Source organism: Fundulus heteroclitus, chromosome 3, assembly GCF_011125445.2.
Source record: "Fundulus heteroclitus isolate FHET01 chromosome 3, MU-UCD_Fhet_4.1, whole genome shotgun sequence".
In the NCBI taxonomy this organism is placed as follows: Eukaryota; Metazoa; Chordata; class Actinopteri; order Cyprinodontiformes; family Fundulidae; genus Fundulus; species Fundulus heteroclitus.
The window spans coordinates 34,968,637-34,985,443 of NC_046363.1; the positions used below are offsets into that span (position 1 = coordinate 34,968,637).

The 16,807-nt window shown below is 37.9% G+C and overlaps 1 protein-coding gene across 2 annotated transcripts; it reads left to right on the forward strand.

Moving 5' to 3' along the window:
• Positions 1-7,577: 7,577 nt before the first annotated feature.
• Positions 7,578-15,090, forward strand: mecr (mitochondrial trans-2-enoyl-CoA reductase). 2 transcript variants are annotated; one of them, XM_036135266.1, is made up of 10 exons: positions 7,578-7,895; positions 9,711-9,808; positions 9,945-10,076; positions 10,161-10,304; positions 10,485-10,587; positions 10,765-10,867; positions 10,983-11,056; positions 11,617-11,677; positions 14,623-14,695; positions 14,794-15,090. In XM_036135266.1, the coding sequence occupies exons 1-10, from the start codon at positions 7,702-7,704 to the stop codon at positions 14,955-14,957; spliced, it is 1,146 nt and encodes a 381-aa protein (XP_035991159.1). In that variant the 5' UTR covers positions 7,578-7,701; the 3' UTR covers positions 14,958-15,090. The 2 variants fall into 2 exon arrangements, with proteins under 2 accessions (XP_035991159.1, XP_035991160.1); XM_036135267.1 differs by having other exon boundaries at positions 7,813-7,919.
• Positions 15,091-16,807: the final 1,717 nt, after the last annotated feature.

A 16,807-nucleotide genomic window follows, 5' to 3' on the forward strand; every position in this document is an offset into this window, starting at 1 on the left:
AACAGATCAGTATAGTAAAGTATATTTCAGTAATTCGATTCAAAAATAGAAACTTGTTAAATAGATTCATTATACACAGGGTGATGTATTTCAAGTGTTGCATTTTTGTTCATTTTGAAAACAATTGTGGTATTGACTAAATGATAATATCACACGAGACAAATTTAAATAAAATATTTAATACAGAAATGCCTGATGAAAAGCATACCTACAGTTTACATTTTATGGACTCAAAGATGCCACGGATTTGATCAAACTGTGGCAGCGCAGAGGTGTTAGGGAAGCCCAGCATGCATTAGGAGCGGCCTTTAGCTTGTCTGCATTGCTGGGTCTGACGTCTCCTCTTCCTCTGGATAACACCTCAGATTCTTGACAGGCAGACGATTATACTGATCAATCAAGCAAAGTAAAATCATGGTCATTAAGTCAGGAAATTATACTTTTGGCCCAGTGGGTGGGTGCCAAGTGCTGGTGGAAGATGAAAATCAGCATCACCATAAAGCTTCTCAATTGAGGGAATCATAAGGGACGGTAAAGGTTCCTGTTAGACAATCCCACTGATGTTCCAGATTCCTCTAGATTCTAAATTTACAAATTAAATGCAAAATTTACTTTGATCTGAAAAGAGGACTTTACCGGGCAACAATCCAGTCCTTTCCCTTTAACATGCTTACATAATGGCTGGTTCAGGATTGGCTCAGCAACACAACATGCTACAGTTCTAGCCCATATTCTGAATTTTCTGCAATGGCTAGCCGCTGTTCACGCCCTGTGAATCTACCCCAAACTCATGAATGGGCTTATTTTTTATTTTTTTTTTGCAATTCACTCTTATCTGTGGGCATCCCTGTTGGTTGTGCTCTTTGTTTACCACACTTTTCCTTCCACACAACTTTCCATTAATATCCTCTGATACCGCACTCTGAACAGCCAGATTTGTTAGCAGTACCTTCGTTATGGATTATCTCTGCTGAGAACGTCAGTGATTTTTCTGCTTGGCACCTGTCAAGTCCCTATGGTTGTGTTGGCAATAACATTTCCATATTAAAAATATACTTTTATTACTATTATGTTATATAGTAATTTCCTGAGCTACTGAATTTTAGCTTTTCAGTGGCTGTAAGTCAGGATAATCAAAATGAACCGAAACCAATCCCTGATTACAACATCCCTCTGTGTGTAACGAAGCTATGTAATCATTTTCCCTTTTTTGAATTGACTTAATGACATATTTTGTCTATTATTTTCAAATTTATTGAGATGCAAATGCGCTTGCAGGCAGGTCAACGAATAAGCCTGACCTATAGATGGCAGCAAAATTCTGCTTCTTGGCTTGAAGTCAGTTACTCTTCCTTCCTGGGCCTTTTTAGGCATCATCATTTTTTTTTTCTGAATGGAGTTCTATCTCTATTGGCTGATCTGTATAAGACTGTTGCTTTATGACTACTTTAACTTCGATTTGACAATTTGTTTTTTTAGGATTACATTGTACGAACAACAGCATAAATACTTGACCTTCTACTGAATTACTGAGGGCTCCAGCTTGCTCTACCCTGGATGCGTAAAATAAAGGAATGGAAATGAGGCGGAATCACGCACGAGGCGTCTCGTGAGAAGGCTGCTGCTGCTGTTGTTGTTGTTTTATGTTCAGTTTGAGCTATATCTAGGTAGATATTTAAGACACTGTAGGCTTTTAGCTCAGGAGCGCACCCAGCCTGCAAGGAGGAGCATGTAGACCTAGCTAGTCAATCAGCATTTTACTCCCGTTTTACAGGAGATGCTGACTGATAATTTAACACCCGATTAATATATATGTAAAATTATTCTAAAGTCTTTTTTTAAGAAATGCATACTACTTATTTATTTTCATCCAAAAGCATCTTCTCCCTGTGCTCCTTTTTTTGAAGCCTAAACAGCATGTTTGAGTAGAGATCATCGTATAAAACTCAAATGGGACAACAAAAGCTTGAAAAATATCTGGTTTACTATCTTAACATCATGGTACTCTTACTGGTGTGTACATATGTGCTTGAAAGATCATTCCCTTAATTTAATTTGGCCTGAACGAAGGGTAACAGTAATATATTGCTACATAACAGTATGAATGCAACACATACTGTGCAGGTACATAGAATAATGAAGACTGATCTAAACTGTGAGGATTTTCTTTGCCTTGTATGTTTTATTATTGATTTTTTTTTTTTAAGTATATATATTTTTAGTGCACAACGAGCCTTTTGGAGGAAAAGCTCATTGTTATTCCTATCTATGCCAAAACTAATGCAGTGCCACTCTGCACTAATCATGTGTAAGATGCATTAATATGTTTTCTATATTTTCGTTTTCATTGCGTCTGAATATATGCTGTGGTTTATTGCGAGCTGCAAAAAAATACCTCATCTCTCGGGCTCATCTCAGGATTTGCTAATCTGAAAACTCAGGGATGGTTTTAGATACAATTGAAGGAGTCAAGGAGTGTGCTTTCAAGAACGAGCAAGGATTAAATGCTCATTTTACAAAATGTGAAAAAAATGGAACAAAGAAGCTAAATGGCTTTGGGAGTGTCTTGGCTCTTCTGTCTTTTTACTTTTACACAATGAAAATGTATTGGAAGATTTTAAAAGTTTTGGTCAGGAAAGCAGTTTTGCCCTAACATGGTTTATGGTGTTTTATGTCCTCTTTTGCCTAACACGAAGAAAGTGTTCCGCTATTGTTGTATTTTCTCCGCTGGTATCGTTGTAGATGGGGATAAAAGTAGAGTATTTTAAAGGGACTGGGGCTAGTAGTATATAAACGTTGTCTCATCTCAACACGTTGATAATTGGTGTTTCAGACTATCAATGCTTATGACAAAAAGAATGTGCTACAAATGACTTAACACACAAATTACTACTTCGATTCGAAGTAGGTTCTCCACAACTTCGGGTATACAGTTAAATAATTTTAAGGTTTTAATGTAGACATTTGAATTATTCCACTCAATATAAGAATGGTCCTGACATTAAATGAAGAACGTTGCTTTTCTTTGCTTTTGTTTTGCATCGTATTGTCATTTTGAATTCAGTGTTTACAGCTATAGTGCCAGTACGTCCTTCAATGTGAACAGCTTACTGCCGTTTCTGTCTGAGTCACTTATGAGCGCTGATGACGTCATCCGTTAAACTGACTTTAACCAATGATTCCATGTACTTTTCAAATTTGAAGTGTATTGTTTTGGGGTTAATCAGTTTTACTTTGTTGTCTCAAATTAGAACCTTGAAACACAAAGTTCATGTGTATGTACCAGCAGGTTTGGCCCCAACAACTTTATTGTCAGGTGCTTGATTTCTTTAAAATTCAACAACTTGTCTGACTAGCTATGGGCAACAGTTGAAGCAGATCAAGGCATTGTGGTTGTTGTTTATTTTTTTCTTTTTCTTTTTGTAATCATCTTGTTTTTGACCATCAGCCAGTTCATTTTGTGGTGGTGTTGTGTTTTCTCAGGCGGCTTTCTACAGAGCTAATTTCCGAAAAATGTGCATTTACTATTAATGAATGTATTAGTATTTACTGCCATGAAACTGTCAATTATCTTCAACTCAGGTAATTTAATGACTATAGTCTGTAAGTGATGAGCAGCATGTGAGATTTTCAAAGTAATATTGTGATTATGTTTCTATATGTAAAATTTTGCTCCATTTCATAATAAACATGTCAATAATAATCCAAAAAACCAAAGAACAATATATTGTTCAGCAGAAGTTGTACTTTCCTTTGCTTCTAAGATTATGGTCAGTCAAGATTCTTACACATTTCTTACACATTTATTCAGACACTAAATCTCCAAAAAAACAAAGCCTAATAACATATATAAAAGATTGAAAACTTGTTGACCACAAGTTGGAGTTGGAAAAGAGAATAAAAAATATTCCTAACCTTCAAAACTAGTTAAGAAATGTGCCAAGTTAAGTATTAAGTGGGGATAGAATAGAGACAAAGTGTGCTGGCTGAGGTGTGATGCAATGTTATCATCAGCATAAAAAATTAAAATGCTTATTGATATTTGTTTAAGGAGCACCTAATACTAACACCTTGTGGCTCAAATCAGTAAAACAGCTTGTCAGTCACAATAATCCAGTTTTTAAGCGGTGTTGCTGTTGTGAATTTTTACTAACACAGGACAGATATATGATGTATTCTGTTCTGTTTCTGGTCTGCTTCTCTGACTGACTTCCATGTTTGCAGGCTGCTGCTCGTTTGCCAAAATAAAATAACAAATGCACTCTGTGTTGGGAACCCTGGAAAATGGCATATGATTGGCTCAGGAACCAGGAAGTTAAAACGGGCCACACTCTGAACCGAAGTAGTTCCAGCCGGTACCTCTAGGTTTGAAAGGAGAAAAGGGTGAGAAAGACAATGTTGATGGAGTGGAAAGATTGTTTATAGGGAATGTTACTCCCATCCTGGTTACACTTTATTTGAAGGGGTGTAAGACTGACATTACATTGTCATAAATATGACATAACAGCTGTAATGAACATAAATGACTCTTTATGAATGTTTAGGACTGTTGTCATTAATTGTCATTCGGTAAATTATGACACTATTAAAGCAAAGTTGACATTTTTTAAAATGTCTTTGTTATGACAACTTGACACTAACAGAGACAAGGTTAAGTTTAGGGCTTGATTTGGGAATAGGTTAAGTTAAGGACTTGGGGTTTTGTTAAGTTAAGGGCTTGTCATAGCAGCTGTTATGTCATGTTTATGACAGTGTAATGTCAGTCTTATGTACACCCCTTCAAATAAAGTGTTACCATTACAAGTTATTAGTCGTTATTACGAGTAATTACCCTGCTACAGTCATTCATGTGTGCTTTTCTGAAACCAAAATACGTTTTTGACCATATAAGTAAAACTGTGGTTGAAAGCAGTCTTAAGGTCTGCAGCTTCTCTTAAGGTCTGCAGCTTCTCGTAAGTGAGCCACAAAAGAGTTATTCGACCACTTGTGACATTGTATCTTTGTCACTCTGAGGCTGTTTGAACACAGCACAACTGTTTCAGGATATGAAACGTACTAAAACGCTTCGGAGAAAAAAAAAATCTGCTAATTTTAAGAAATGACATTTAGATATCTTCTCTTTGACACATGTTTCCTGTCAGAGACAGCACAACCCACAGGACCTTCTAACATGGCATTTCACTTCTACATGCTTTAGAAAAGTGACATTTTTTAATGTATTTATTATAATCTTTTTTTTTTATTATGGAAATGAGATGACCTAAGTGAGGGCTTTTTTTTTGGCCCTTTCACTTGATACTGAATATGTTTTCTTAGTACAATTACAATGTTATACCAGTGCTATGATGCAACAGCCCCCCGAAAAAAATAACAATTTTACTTTAGAAAGAAATCAGTAACAAGTCCCCACTATTTCTAAGTAAAAACTGCGTGGGAAAGGTTATGAGGCATGACTCTTAAGCCGTTAAAATGAAGGTTTACCCGGGCACATTTAAAAACAAAGGGGCATGAGTTGTGCTTTATGAATAGATTCTCAAACATTGGCAGTTCCTGCATGAATGTCCTTTTTGGGGATGCCCACCTGCTGCCCGCCAAATAATCCAGATTAAGGAAACCTCTAAGCATGTAAAATAGTCGATCTCTCAGCAACAAGCATGGGGCGCTAACTCCTTCTTGGTAATATTAAAAGGATAACATCAAGAGAAAATTGTTCAAGACACAACTGTCAGATAAGAGCTGTTTTTTTTTTGTGTTTCTCAATCTGCTTGTGCAATCCCACCCACAGTGGAACCCTGGGCAACTACCTCTGAGGGAGCGGTGGCCTAGTGGTTAGAGCAGCATGCTTCCGCTCTGAGAAGGTTTAAAGTACCTGGTTCAATCTCCGCAGACTGAGCAAGATGCTTAGCCTCAGACTAATCCATGGGAGCTGTAAAAGCTGCCCACTCCTCCCTAAGAGATGGGTTAAATGCAGAAGACAAATGTTGTAGGAATGTACAATTGCAATGACGAATAAAGATTTCTTCTTCTGCATATGACCCAGTGTAAAATCCATTACCACAAATATATAGTTTCTCGGTTAACATATCCTTAAAGGCAAAAAAAAAAAACATGTACAGATGTACATGTACACAATTTCTATGTTCACAACATATATATATATATATATATATATATATATATATATATATATATAGATAGATAGATAGATAGATAGATAGATATAGATATTGGTATCACTGTTAAGTAGTAAATAAAATGACAAAGATCAAATCCATCAATTGTCTATACCTGTTAATCCGTGCAGGGTAATGGAAGGGCTGATGCCCATCTCCAGCAGTCATTGGTTGAGAGACGGGGTAAACCCTGGGCAGGTCGCCAGTCCACCACAGGGCAATAGAGAGACACGCAGAACAAATAACAGTGCACACACACTCACACCTAGTGGGTAAATTAGGGACTACAAAGATAAAATATTTTGAATATTTTACCTTCATAACAACCCCGGGGGACTACGCAGTGGTACAGTTGGTAGCAAGCTGTCTTGGGTCCAAAACCTGGCCTGTGGCTTTTCTGCATTTCTTCCTGTGCATGGGTTCTCTCCTGGTAGTCTGGCTTCAACCCACAGTGCAAAAACATGACTGTTAGGTTAAGGGTTCTCTCTAAAATATACTTAGCCCTGTGATGGAATGAATTTTAACTATTTTTTTCACATTAAAAAAAACAAATGCACAATCACGTGTATTCATTTGGCCCATTATACATGTTATTTTATTAGCTGTGACATCATCCAGGGAAGACAGATCATCTGCTATTACCATATAACATAGAAAGGATTCCTGGACCAATGTGTGCTTCTGTGCTTTTTTTGTCTCTGCTCAGTCTTCTCTAACCCCCAAGTTGGTCGAGGCGGAGGACCGTTCACACTGGTTCTGCTGGAGGTTTTCCTTACTGTTAAAGGGGAGTTTTCCTCTCCACTGTCACTACATGCTTGTTCAGTGTGAGGGATTGCTGCAACAACAATGCAGACGACTCTCCCTGTGGCTCTACATTCTATCAGGAGGAGTGAATGCTGCTTGTCGGGACTTTGATGCAATCTACTGGGTTTCCTTAGAGAGGAAACTTTTTGACCATTCTGTCTGATCTGATTGAATTTGACTTTGGAAAGTGCCTTGAGATGACATGTATTGTGAATTGGCGCTATATAAATAAAATAAAATTGAATTGAATATTATGATGAACTAACTAAAATAAATATAAATATACTTAAATTGTAATTTTGACACGAGTATCCATGGAATTAGATTAACTGCAACCATAACATCTTCAAGAATGTTTGAAGATTAGTATAATTAGACAGACTTGCAGTCTGCTGTTTTCAAACCACTATACTGAACACCACAGATCAATCAATATTAAAAATACACTTTAAATATATTAAAACATTTTTTGTCAGTTGGGTGCATTTGTCAATATATTTTATTTCATAATAAAATATGTAGGCTGGGAATATTTACGCAACACATATGAGCAATGTGTAGTGCCGCATTTATCCAGCAGGGGCGCTGTTCTCTGTTTATATTTCCTCTGACAACCTCATGCAAAACAAACATGGCCGCCGCCGTATTGAACTTGCAGCCTTAATACGGCTATAACTAAAGATTAGCCATTGCTGTCACCTGTAAAATTGTATATTGGGTGGAGATGTGGTTTCCGGTTCGCTCAGCGTGTTTAGGGGGCCGTGCAGTTTGTGACAGAGGCTTTGTCGGGGCTATTTTACAGCGTCCAAGGCGCAGAGAAGCTAAGGTTTCCCCCTTCAGTCATTCAGCCGGACGCTGCGCGCAGACCTGCCAAGCTCTCGTCTACAGAAAACACGGAGACCCCTCTCGAGTTGTTGAGTAAGAAGACGTCTTTGAACAAGCGTTAAGTTGTATTTTTATTTAAAAAAAAAAAAAAAAAAAAACCTTTCTGTTGGTCAGCTCAAACATCGCAAAATGAACCCAAAGCCTAACCAAGGAGCATCTGCTGCAAACCAGAAAAGTCTCGCCCCTCTGTGGTTTCTTCCTGCCTTCGTTGCTCGTTGTTCTCTGCTGTCCGCTGAAGTTGTCGCACGGGAAACTCCTGAGCAGCTGCGGTTACAAGCTCGTCTTGCAGAGGGGGCTGCTCGGCAAATTACAGCCCACACACCATCTGTAACAGCTTCTTGTCATGTCTGTATACAGTGTGTCCAAAGCAACATCAGAACAAGTCATATGATGGGTGTTATCATGTCCTGTCACATAAGAATTCAGATATTTTACACAGTACCTAAACCTAACTGCACGTATAGAAACGTTTTGAGTTCCCTAAAAAAGTGTATTTAATAACCTGCAAAGCAAAAAAAAAAAAAAAAAAATAGGAAAAAAGAAAGGTGCCCAGCCTGGGTTTGTTTAGTCCACTATTTTTATTGAGCTCTTCCACTTTGATTTCTTGAGACATTAAACTCTGTCTCACCTTTCCACAGGTCTGACCTTGCCATTCAATTAAATTTGTCTTTGTCTTCCCAACCCTACTGTACAGATTGCAGCTTTGATTTTATATATATATATGTATATATATATATATATATATATATATATATATATATATATATATATATATATATATATTACTCAGGTCAGAGTTTATATTTCTACTCATCCTAAGGTTGTGAGGGCAGAGAACATAAACATCAAAAAGCAGTACACACATGAACTGTTTCAATGAGAATTACTGTTCAAGCCTTTCTCTGAAACTCCACTTGTACCTCTTACATTGGAGGTAAATCATAATAAAAAGTTAGTAGGCCAATGGTGAATGATTACGGACTTGTCTGGACCGTTTTATCTCAGTTTGTCTTTTTTACAAATTGATGATATTTTTTCGACTGATGTATTTGATTCTGGGTGGAGTCATTGACAGAGATCTATTGCATTTGCTGCAGTTGGGTATGAGGATTGTGGGGTGTTTTCATCAAAGAAAACGCTCAGTTCCATTTTTTTTAGCTGTGTTTTCTGCTTAAATTTCTATAATCTTTTGTCTTTTTCATACCAAGTACTTCTGCTTTTGTTTTCAGCTGTGACTTTTACCTATTGTTGTCATTGACTTTGAGTTGTCTCTTTCATCTTTCTTCCTCATAGAAAGTACAACTGATCCAGCGGTGTGTTTGTTGTTTTTCTTTTTCCTTGGAGGAAGCTATTGTCGTGATTTACTGTGTGTTATCTTTTTAATTTCCCACAGAAAGTAGTTCTGGGCCAGTGGCTCTGTGAATAACCGTGTGGTTTCCCCCCCAGGTGAAGACATTTGCCAGACCTATTGCTGCCATTAACCTTGTTTATTATTTGCTTTTTGTAGAAAGTGCCATGTCTCTGTTTGTCTTTCCTGGACGGTTGTTGACAAAGCTATTGTTGCCATTAACTGTGCTTTGTTGTTTTATATTCCTCGAAGGTCCACATGCACAAGTGCTTCTTTGTTTAGCTCCGTTTCTTACCTGGATGGAGTTATTGGTCCATCTTTTAATTGTGTTTTCCTCATTTTCTCCCCACATAGAGTACATCTGGCTTAGTCTTTTTATGTTTTTCTGGATTTTCCTGTTATTCTGATTGAAAAGCAACATGACAAGACTAAAGATATTACATGAGTCATATTGGGTTTTTTTTTCATCTGAATTTATTTCTTCTTTTGTCTACCATCAGGTTGGAAGATGTACCAGTGCCCCAAACAGGTGAAAAGGATGTCCTGGTTAAACTGCTGGCATCTCCGATAAATCCATCTGACATAAATATGATTCAGGGTATGCTTGGTTTGTTGCTTTTATTCTACATAAAGCAACAGCAAAAAAAAAAAAAAAATGCTACGAAAGCATTTCTGACGTAACAAAGAAAGAAATATTAACTGTTGTAATTCTGACCGTTTTCCTGTGGTTTTAGGTACTTATGCCATCCTGCCGGACCTTCCCGCCGTTGGTGGCAATGAGGGCGTGGCCCAGGTCCTAGAGGTGGGCAGTCAGGTGAAGTCTCTTAAACCAGGAGACTGGGTCATCCCCAGAGATGCAGGGCTTGGTAAATTATAACTTAAGGATTTATTTAAAGACCATTTTCACACATGATTGTTTAAATCTAGTTTTGTTGTATTTGCGCGAGCAGGGATGTGGAGGACAGAGGCAGTGTTAGCCGAAGACGATGTTATCTCAGTGCCAAATGGCATTCCTCTGCTCTCCGCTGCCACACTGGGGGTCAATCCCTGCACTGCCTTCAGGATGCTCTCCGACTTTGAAGATCTGAAGCCCGGTAAGCTTTTCTACACACAAAATCCACATGTTTTTATTTGACCAAACTCTAAATCATTGCGGTTCCCAGTTTCACAAAGCCACCTAGTAGTCATAAAACAACCTTTGGGGTTGATTGAGAGGCTTTAATGGAGTCTTGATAATACTGCGGTAGTTTTGCTGTACTTGCTGCCCCTTATAGGAGACTCGGTGATCCAGAACGCAGCCAACAGCGGCGTTGGGCAGGCTGTCATACAGATCGCTGCTGCAAGAGGAATCAACACCATAAATGTTATTCGAGACAGGTGAGCTCGGTCTAATTAAATAAACTCCTTATTTACTCTTAGACACAGCCAGGGTTAAAACTGAAAGTCTAAAATGTCCTTTTAAGCCACCTAATGAGATTTAACCAAAAAATTTAACCCCTTCCTCTCGTCTTTTTAACCGTGCGGAACATCTCGTTCATGCCATCCTCTACAAAGGCCAGATTTCACACAACTCTGCGACAGGCTGAAGGCTATCGGGGCCAGTCATGTAATCAAGGAAGAGAGCCTGAGGCGACCTGAGATGAAGGAACTGTTCAAGGTGTGTTGCTCTGAAGATAAGCCAACAGTTTAAACAAAAAAAAAAAAAAAAGAAAAGAGAGACGTGGTCATGTGGTTTGTGCCTGTTATCCAATCTATATCATGTTTTTTCACAGACGTGTTCAAAGCCTAAACTGGCTTTAAATGGAGTTGGAGGGAAGAGTGCAACAGAACTGCTTCGTCATCTGCAGTGAGTATCTTAAATAGTTTTTATTTCCAATAGGGCTGGGTGATAAATCGATTTCATCTATGAATTCGGATTGTTGGAAAATATGCATTTTATTTTGCCAAGGCACTCATTGGGCTTCCATGAAGAGAATAGCATGCAATGCTGAATATATAAGTATTTTTTATTATTTTTTTTTTTTACAAATTTTTTAAAGTGAAGTAAAGCCTGTTCTTAGCTCATTGTGTAAAACCACTAGCAGCAAGCATTTTGTTATATTTTTTTTATTGTTTACAACAGCAGGGCCGCCATCTTGTTTTACAAGCATGTTTCACATCCTGTATTTAGTTGCACTTTGAATTCAGGTCAACTCCCTGGTGAAATACTTTACATAAAAGCAAGTTTTTAATACGATGTCTTTTTGTGAAGCAAGAAGGAGGGAAAAAATTAATTAATCAGCTTTAATCGGCTTTGGTATTATAAAATCTGAGATTTTATTTTTAAGTCATATCGCCCAGCCCTAATTTGTATTATGTTTATATCAATAATTTATATCTTTTCCATTCGTCTGGTACTGTTTCTAGAGTTGGAGGCTCTATGGTGACATATGGTGGCATGTCTAAACAGCCAGTGACTGTCCCTGTGGTAAGACATCATTTTGAATCACAAAAAATAAAAAGGAAATTAAAATAAATTAACAAATACAGTGCCCTGACAAAGTATTAATACCCCTTAGACATTCTCACATTTTGTCACTTTACAACCATATATATTATTGGGATTTTATGTGATGTATCAGTATTGGATACTTATAAAGTGGGAGGAAAATAAAAATGTTAAACGAATGGCATGCTCTTCTATCCAACACTTTGCCAAACCATATTTCTCTCCAATAATGGCTGGAAGTCTTTTCAGGTTTGTCTCCACCCACTTTGTATATCTTCAAACTGAATTTTCTGCCCCTTCCTCATTGAGATTAAGAACTTCTAATCATCAGTCTGATTAAACAGATGATGTCTTTCAACACTTTCTTCGGGTTTTACCACAGACTTCCAATTTGAATTAGTTTTGGACATTGACTGCGTCACTCTAAAACATTACCAAACCAAAACCATCCCTCTGCAGATCTGGCTGACTTTTTAGGGTCATTGTCCTGGTGGAAGGTGAACCTCGCCTCTCCTATTGTCCAGCAGTTGGCTTCCCGTAAACTCTCTGCTTTAGTGACCCTGCTGTGAAGAAAGTCTTAGACACAGCATTACGGCCGCCACCACGTTTAATTATGCCGATGTTTTGTCCATTTGTCTTGTGAAGAATTAGGTCACCTGTGTGGTGGATCTCTGCAGCTCCTCCAGAGTTGCCATGTGACTCTTGGCTGTGTTCCTTCCCCAGCCTTTTCGGTGTAGCTGGATGGCCATCGCATGGTTTGGTTTTCAGTTTGAACAGAGCTCTGTGAGATGTTCAAAGTTTGGGTTGTTGGTTTATAACCCGACCCCGCTTTGAACGTATCCACTAGTCCCTGATTTGTCTGCTATAGTCTTTGTCCTTAAACATGCTGTTTATTCACAGAAATGCCAAATTTATACAGAGAGTGAATTACACATAGCAAGAGTTTTTTGAATAGTAAAGTGACTTCTGAAACCAATTGGTTGCATTGACTTTTATTTAGGAGTTAAATGGGTTAAATACATGTGCTGGTCATATGACTGGTATTTCATGAAAACTTTTTTTTTTTTTTTCTGTAATTCTATTCCAAAAGTGAAACTTGTATATTATATGAATTCATTACACACATACTTACATATTTCAAAGTGTTTTATTTCTTTTAATTTTGATTATTATAACTGACGACTAATGAAAACCCCAAATTCAGTATATCAGAAAATTTGAATATTGTGAAAAGGTCCAATACTGAAGACACCTGGTTCCACACCAACCTAATTAACTCAAAACACATGCAAAACCCTTTAAATGGTCTCTCAGTCTAGTTCTGTAGGCGACACAATCATGGGGAAGATTGCTGACTTGATAGTTGTCCAGAAGACGACCACTGACACCTTGCACAAGGAGGGCAAGACACAGAAGGTCATTGCTAAAGAGGCTGGCTGTTCACAGAGCTCTGTGTCCAGGCACATTAATAGAGGCAAGGAGAAGAAAAAGATGTGGTAGAAAAAAAGTGTACAAGCAATAGGAATGACCGCACCCTGAAGAGTATTGTGAAACAAAACCCATTCAGGAATATGGGGGAAATTCACAAAAAGTGACTGTAGCTGAAGTCAGAGCCTCACGAACCACCAGACAGACGTCTGCAAGACATGGTTACAGCTGTTTCAAGTCACTACATTTGTTTAAGATCGCCTTTGACTGTTCTAGTTAAACTGTTTACTGAAAAATCATTAATATTTGCTTTTAGTTTCCATCTCCCCGTGTTTTTTATTTTTTCAGTTTTTCTACATTTTATTCCAACTTGCTTTTATTCAGTTTTTATTTTCCTATGTAAAACACTTTGCGTTGTCCTCATACTGAAATGTGCTATACAAATAAATCTGCCTTGCCTTGAATATTGCGTTTCCTTTGGAAATCAAGGTCCAAGAGTCTGGAGGAAGAGAGGAGAGGCACAGAATCCTCATTGCTTGAGGTCCAGTGTAAAGTTTCCACAGTCAGTGATGGTTTGAGGTGCCATGTCATCTGCTGGTGTTGGTCCACTGTGATTTCTGAGGTCAAAGGTCAACACAGCCATATACCAGGAAGTTTTAGAGCACTTCATGCTCCCTACTGCTGACCAGCTTTATGGAAATGCAGATTTCTTTTTCCAACAGGACTTGGCACCTGCACAAAGTGCCAAAGCTACCAGTACCTGGATTAAGGACCACAGTGTCCCTGTTCTTAATTGGCCAGAAAACTCACCTGACCTTATCACCATAGAAAATGTATGGGGTATTGTGAAGAGGAAGATGTGATACGCCCGACCTAACAATGCAGAAGAGCTGAAGGCCACTATCAGAGCAACCTGGCCTCTCATAACACCTGATCACACAGATTGATCGACTCCATTCCACGCCGCATTGCTCCAGTAATCCAGGGAAAAGGAGCCCCGACTAAGTATTGAGTGCTGTACATGCTCATAAAGTTCAGTTGGCCAACATTTCTGGAAATTCTTTTTTTTTTTTGTATTGGTTTTAAGTAATATTCAAATTTTCTGATATACTGAATTTGGGATTTTTATTAGTTGTCAGTTTTAATTATTAAAATTAAAATAAACACTTGAATATATCAGTCTGTGTGTAACGAATGAATATAATGTACAAGTTTCACATTTTGAATGGAACTACTGAAAACAATCTGCTTTTTAATGGTATTCTAATTATATGACCAGCACCTGTACATATATATATACCTTTTCTGTAAAAATAAAAAAAATGATAACCATATCTTTTTTTTTTTTAAACTGTGTTGGTCTGTCACATAAAATCCCAAGGAAATATCTAGATGTTTGTGGCAGATGGTGAAAGGTTTCAGGGGTGTGAATGCTTCTGCAAGAGCCTGAATATGAGCTGCTACTTTAATGTTTTCCTTGTATTTGCTGTTTCCAGAGTGCTCTTATTTTCAAGAACGTAAAAGTTTGTGGTTTTTGGGTCACGCAGTGGAAGAGAGATCACTCTCACGGTGAGCAGGCACCTAAAGTATGAAGTAAGACGAAAGTGTCACTGAAGATTTTTTAAAATAAGTTTGCTGATATTTGTTTTGTTTTGTTGTGTCTGTAGATGGAAGGGCATTTCGAGCCATGGTGGATGATCTGTGCTCTCTCATCCAGAAGGGGAAGTTAACAGCACCTGCTTGCACAGAGGTGTGTCTACAAGACTATGAAAAGGCTCTGGGCGCAGCCTTACAGCCTTTTACTTCCAGTAAACAAGTCCTGATTATGTGAAAGTGCTATTTTCCTCAGCCAATCACAGCCGCGAGAGCCGTGCTTGAATTGTAGCGTAACCTCAGGCCCGTGCCGCATTATCGTTGATCTGTAAACCAGTTACAGTACTCAATAAACATGCTTGCACATCAGGCTCAAAGTTCTCTGTCATATATTATCTCACAATCACGCAGCTACGTTTCTACTTTACAAGCCGTAATGAAAAGCCTATTAAACCTTTTATTTGAGCAGATGAGATAAGAGAAGCTATAAAAAAAAACTCATAAGCGTGCTTTGTCAGTAATTTGCAGCAACAGATAACTGTGCTTCTAAAGCAATTCAGCACAAAGAAGAGCACCAGTCACCGGGAAGTATATTTAATTGTGCAGAAATAACAGTTGTGTCAACTTCTTTTTTTTGGTTTCATTTTTTAAAGAAAGCGCAACAATATCTGGGTAGGAAACATTTGACAACACTCGGATCTACGAATGAAACCAGTACCGGTTACCCACGGGGAAGGGGTTGCTGATGTCACAGAATATTTCTTTTACGCTTAATAAGAGAGATAGGCTTTATTGATCTCACATTGGAGAAATTCACATGTCACATCGGCTCAGTAATCAGTAATCATAGGAAGAAGGTGTCAAGCAGGACGAGGTGCATCATATACACAGTGTGTCCTCGTTATACCATGGATCAAAAGTAGTAGAAAAGAAAAAAAAATACAAAAAAGAAATAAGGCAGAGGATGTCTTATGTACATTCACAAGACTTTTACGCGTGTGTATTGACATATATTCGGGTGTAATAGCAGCAGAGGTCACTTCTTTCAGGATTATTGCACAGTGTATTAAATAGAATTGCACATTAGTTATTGCATGTTGGTTCTTACAGTTACCGTTATATATGTATTAAATAGGATAAATAGGATGTAATAAATTACATATTTTGCTAGAATAATTTTGTTTTCATGTATGACTGAGAAACTTAAAACCACATCTATTTAACAAGAAATGTCTACACAGACCTATGTTGATGTATATTGCTGGTACTCCATTTCTCTTCACATTGAACTGTTTTTCTATGTGTAACATAGAGTTAACCTTAAGATATTTCTGCCCTAGTTTATAGAAGAAACTGTCATTCAGTAATGTTTGAGACTTTCCATCCAGATGGTAAACTTGTATGTATATTAAATTAGTTACATTCAAATTTTGCACTCAGCTTCCCATTAATATGGTTGTGAACAGTCAGTTTCTCTAGACCTTAGTTGTATCACCTTCTTTGTTGGGGGCGACAATGTCTAGACCCTTATATGGAGATAGCATACTAGTTCAGATAAAGAAAATGTATATAGAGTAAATGTGCAATTATTATTATTCATTCATTTCAGAAAGTGAAATGGTTATTTTACAGAGATTTATTACACATAGAGTAAAATATTTCAAACTTGATTATAATTATTATGATGATGATGGCTTACAGGTAAAGAAAACCATAAATTCAGTGTCTCAGAAGATTAGAACATTGCATTGGACCAATCAAAAAAGTATGTTTTAAGCACAAACGTCGGGTCGAAAAGTATGTCCAATGCTTGGTTTAGCCTCCACTTGCAGGAATGACTGCATCGATGCGCCGTGGCATAGAGGCGAACAGCTTTGATAGCTGCCTTCAGGTCATCTGCCTTGTTGGGTCTGGTGTTTCTCATCTTCCTCTTGACAATAGCCCATAGCTTTTCTGTGGGGTTCAGATGAGGAGAGTTTGATGGTCTATTAACAAACAGTAACACCGTGGTTATTGAACCAGCTTTTGGTACCATTGGCAGTGTGGGCAAGTGTCAAGTCCTGCTGGAAGATAAAATAAGCATCTCCA